This window comes from Melanotaenia boesemani, chromosome 3, assembly GCF_017639745.1.
Source record: "Melanotaenia boesemani isolate fMelBoe1 chromosome 3, fMelBoe1.pri, whole genome shotgun sequence".
Lineage (NCBI taxonomy): Eukaryota > Metazoa > Chordata > Actinopteri > Atheriniformes > Melanotaeniidae > Melanotaenia > Melanotaenia boesemani.
This window is the reverse complement of record NC_055684.1, coordinates 9,146,460-9,151,291: the sequence shown is the minus strand read 5'-3', so window position 1 is coordinate 9,151,291 and position 4,832 is coordinate 9,146,460. Positions and strand designations below refer to the sequence as shown.

The window sequence follows — 4,832 nt, the reverse complement described above, 5'->3', positions numbered from 1 at the left end:
CATAAACTACTAATAAATTGAGCAAAACCAACTATAAGAATATACAATACATTACTCAATAAAAAAAAAAAAACATTTAACAAATTGATAAGATTTAGATTATTCAGTTATATTAATTTTAACCAGCTCCTTATATTATGATTGTATTAACTAAAAGTATTAGTGTTGAAACAAATTTAATAAATACACAAGTATTCCATTTAAAAAATTTTTTATTAGCAAATAGAAACAGTACCAAGCATATTAGGACATTTAAATAGAGGATTCAGTGCACCAGAAAATGTTTCGATGAGCAATTTCGCTTAATACTTATAGTGTTAAATGTTTGGCCATACATAACATAACTTAGTCAACTCTGTGTCCTCCAACATCAGTGCCCAAAGCAATGGAAAAAAAATAAAATTAAGGAGAGGAAACAGGAAGAACTGGCCTTTGTTTGAATACTGCCACATAAGGCTTTAGTGTGTATAAAACATTTTAGTGTGTATAAAACATTTTAGTGTGTATAAAACATTTTCACTGAACAATTTACACAGGTTAGTTCACTAACAAGATGAAACCTTTCTAATAGAAAAATCTATAAAACACTAAGAAATTTCAGTCATCTGGCTTCAAAACATTCAGAACAGTCTTGAACAGGCAGCAAAACAGCTGTTTCAGGACCAGCCTATGAAAGCAACTTGTTTTTCAGTGCAACGAACTTGGAGCTTGGTTTTGGGTGAAGCGTGTCCAGTCCAACAAAAAATCTTTGAAAGACTTCAAATGTTTTTGCAAGTTTTGATGGGTATTGGAGGTTAAGTGCATAGGTCACCCCAAGGAGTAAGCAGCAGGCTTTGGCAAGATTTCCAACATTGGTAAGGACTGGGATTCCCTCAATGATGATGCCTACAGCGTCTGGTGCATGGCAAACGTATATCTTCATTGAGTGCATCTGCAAGTCCTCATGCACAGTGGTCTCTGCTGTCCCCTTTAAGACATAAAAAAACTCTAAATGCTTGAATAAAAACTTTTAATGTAGTTAAATAAAAGAAACATTTCTACTTTTAGTTTTAGTTTCCATGACAACTAACACCAAAATAGCTACAAATACTACAGGAAACAAAAATATGGACTTAAATTTTGAGGCGAACTCTACTGTTATCAATCATAATCCTTTAATGGTTCCTCACTTTAGGATTTGATGGGACTGATCTTTCCAAGCAGCAGCACTGAGACTGTGGAAAAACCTGCCACTATCATAAATTGGATATTTGTTTAAAAAGTATTTAAAGACATTTTTTTATAACAAGCTTTTAGTTTTACTTGGGCTTTTATGGGACTGGTTTTACATTTATCCAATTTATGTATCTTATTTTAAATCTCTCATTTGGTTTTGAATTTTATCAATTTTAGTGACTTACATTTTCTGCTAAGCACTTTGTGACCATGCAATAAAAATAAACTTTACTTTTTAGTTGAGTTCTTCACATCATGTTACTTCAAATTTTTTAACAATAAAAACCTTACAGGAAAATCAATCCAAAACAACAAATCCCACACCCACAGATCAACTGGTCAACTTAAAATGAATACTTTACTTCTGTACATCAGACCAGTGCAATCTTGCTTTTAAGCAGTGCTTACATGGTAGTCAGAAATTAGCTCCTGTCCACTTTCTCCCATGTATTCGATGAGGCATCTCAAGGTAATGTCTCTCTTCTTCAATGGATAAACACTTGGGTCCTACAATTATAAGAAATAATAATGAATAAAAACATCTTGCAATGCAGACCATTTAAAGATTTTTTAAAGGAAAATTTTGTTTGAGAAGCCCATATGTTGATATCAATTTTCAGATTATACATATTTTAAAAGGTTTAAAACATTACGTACAATGCAATGTCAAGATTTTTTATGATTTGATCTATTATTTGTGGCATTACTAAGGGATGAATTACCAGTTGCATTTTACCTTGATAGAAAAAAAAAAGGGTCATGAAATTTTAGGGAAAAAATATTCTTATTCCCATTTACTTACTTCACTTGACCTTCCTAATATTTTTCCCAGTAGTATTGTATGATGTATTGTTGAATGTGTGTCTAGACTTTAAAAAGTCTTTGCTTTATAGTGGAGGCATACATTTTCAGTTGGTACAAAAATTCAATCCTTTAAAAGGCATACTGGATGACTGAAGAGACTTCTATACATCTTAAGTGTTCAGATTAACTCAAGGTGCTTGCAGACCAAAACCTGGTATCACTAAAACTTAAGATTATAAAAAAATATATCATGTGACCACATTTGCTCAAATTGCTGCATACCTTATTCCACACACCAGAAAATTATTTAGATGTGAAGGAACCTACCTATGCCCCATTTTTAACTCACTTCTGAATTGTATAGCTAATAACTGGAAGACTAGAATATGTCTTAAAAATGTAAATTTGATGTTGTTCTGATTAAACTAAATAACTGTACACCAATCAACTCTATATATTAATGTTTCTTAATCTTTTTAGCCACTTTTGTCTCACCTGTACCAGTTCCATCATCAAGTTCTTAATGCGCTGTCCAACAGCTCCCCCCTTCGCATTGAACAGTTCCAGGAGTTTTGGAGTGTACCTATCCAGCTGGGACATAAATGTTGATTCCAGTGGAACAGCTGTGCATCTTAGGAACTCTGCGTTTATCTGGAAAACAACAAATACGTTGGTGTTACTTTGGAAATTTAGTGAAAATATTGGCCACTTGGTAGTTTTATACAATCAAATACTCTAATTTACAATCAATGGGAAATTGTGGGTGTTCTGTACGTGTGCAAAAAGAGACAGACATCTCTAGTCTAAATTATGGTTTATTAACCACAATTACATGAACAGCAAATTTAAACATTTAGGTAAGCTTAGATAAATCCTTTACCTGGAGTGGTTCAAAGAGAGCAGGCCAACGTTCTTTAAACTCTGCCGCACTTGGGGACTGGGATACCACTTCCTGTCTTCTCCAGCTGTACATCTGAGCCATCATGTTATTTATGCTTTTGACACTGTCCTTTTTCTTGCTGGCAGTGATTAGGTCAAGTCTCAGACTTTCAAGGGTTTCATCTGTTTCACCAGGTGGATGTGAGGGCAGGTAATTTATTTCTGCCCTCTTTGGTTTCTTGATATTTTTTGCAACTTTTCTTTCATCCTCTGGCTTGTGTTTCAGCATGTTTATCAGGAGTTCAGAGCTTCCCAGCGCTTTACGTTTGGTCCGGTAGTTTCCACATTTGTATTTAAGGCTCTGCTGCCACCCATAAATTCCATTAAAAGATCCAGGCTCCTTTAGGCAGGGATGCTTATCAACTAATGCCTGTGCTACTGCACTTCTTTGGGCATCATTGCGGTAAGCTGTGCAAGAAAACTTGGCCTCTGCCAGGCGCTCCAGGATGTCAGATTTGACACTTGGGGATGTCAGTGGGATGCCTTCTCTTAAATAAATGTAATTGCCTTCTCTTAAAGCCAGTTCAGTGTTGTGTGAAAAATTTGGAATGGGAAACACAGCTGGCCATGGGCTCTGCCTTTCAAAAGGCGATGGACTCATAATCACAGTATCGTTTGAGTCCACAGACAGACTCTCACACTCACATGAGGACATCATATCAGAGACATCAGGGGTGCTTTCCTGGGGAACAGCTGTCAGTGTCAAGCTTATTGGTGCATACACTACTTTGAGTGTGTCTTTATCTTTCAGGTCATTTGTAGATGTAAGTGTGAAGAAGTCATCAAAGTCGGCATCTTTATACTGAAGACTTATATCTGTGGCTATGGAAAGATGCTGCTTGATGGCTTCAACCAACTCTGCCACAGTTGAGGGTATTCCACTGTTGAGTGTTACCTCCTTGGCTTCATGGTGAATGAGGACTCGGAATCTTACAGGTTGTTCCATATCTTGGAAGACAGAAATGATTCTCAGCACTTGATGCAGATATGACGCCTTAACGTCACCATGCACTTTCCTGCAATAGTATAAGCTGACAGAGGACATACATCACTTAGATTTTGTTGTTCAACAAGAGTCGTGTGAGCAGTTTGCTCCAAATGATATCCACGATAGTGTTCATCATACCATGAGATCTGCCTTCTCACAATAAAATGCACTCTTTCCCCAAAAATTGCAATCTGAACAATCTCTACAAAATCAGGAAGACCTGCTGTGGAGCCATAAATCACAATCATGCCTTTTGAGTACCTTGTTCCTTGGTAGGTGACTGTGTCAGCCAGATTAACTTCAGACTGAGAAGGGTACAGATGCCTGATTGACTCCTGGATATCTACATGCAGCACATCTAATGGCACTGTTTTTATTCTTACAACACCAACAGCTGGCAAAACAGCAGTAGAATGCAAGTAATGGCTTAGCACAAGTTGGTGCTTTGTAGCCAGGGAAAGGAGTATGTTCTTGAAGTTTCCAGTATGCCTCACAATCCGTTTAAACTGACTATGTTTTGCTTCAAATCTCATAGTCCAGAAAGCAACTAGAGGTCCAAAAGCTTTTATTAGGGCTGGATAGTGCTCCAAGAAGTGGTGCTTTGGAATCAAATCTTCATTTGGAAATACTTCTTGGAATCTGTGTCTGTGTTCGGAAATTTTTGAGTCAAGATATGCTATGTTTTCTTCATTGTGGACTGAAGCAACAACAAGTTCAATAATGTCTTTTAAAGACATAAGCAAAAGCCAGGCTGAATCGCCGACGGTTATTTTGTCTCCAACAATAAAAGGCAGCAATCGTATAAGAGCACAATTTTCATGTGCGTTTCCTCCAATCTTTTTTTGTGATGAGAAAGTTGCAGGCACTGGCTGAGGAGAATCAGTTT

At 36.6% G+C, this 4,832-nt stretch overlaps 1 protein-coding gene across 1 annotated transcript; it reads right to left on the bottom strand.

Annotated features, from left to right (window-relative positions):
• Window positions 1-248: 248 nt before the first annotated feature.
• LOC121636456 lies at window positions 249-4,051 on the bottom strand. The gene is made up of 4 exons (XM_041979978.1): window positions 2,900-4,051; window positions 2,515-2,670; window positions 1,624-1,722; window positions 249-967 (listed from the first exon to the last, which is right to left on the bottom strand). Exons 1-4 carry the CDS (start codon window positions 4,001-4,003, stop codon window positions 668-670), a joined length of 1,659 nt encoding a protein of 552 aa, XP_041835912.1. The 5' UTR covers window positions 4,004-4,051; the 3' UTR covers window positions 249-667.
• Between the last annotated feature and the right edge of the window lie 781 nt (window positions 4,052-4,832).

Bases quoted from the DNA above. Each gene is read 5' to 3' on its own strand.
- LOC121636456 (XM_041979978.1), bottom strand. From the start codon at position 4,003: ATGTCCTCTGTCAGCTTATACTATTGCAGGAAAGTGCATGGTGACGTT. The intron at 1,723-2,514 runs GTGAGACAAAAG...TTATAATTGTAG, and splicing joins TGATGATGGAACTGGTACAG to GACCCAAGTGTTTATCCATT. The intron at 968-1,623 runs GTAAGCACTGCT...TATGTCTTAAAG, and splicing joins AGCTAATTTCTGACTACCAT to GGGACAGCAGAGACCACTGT.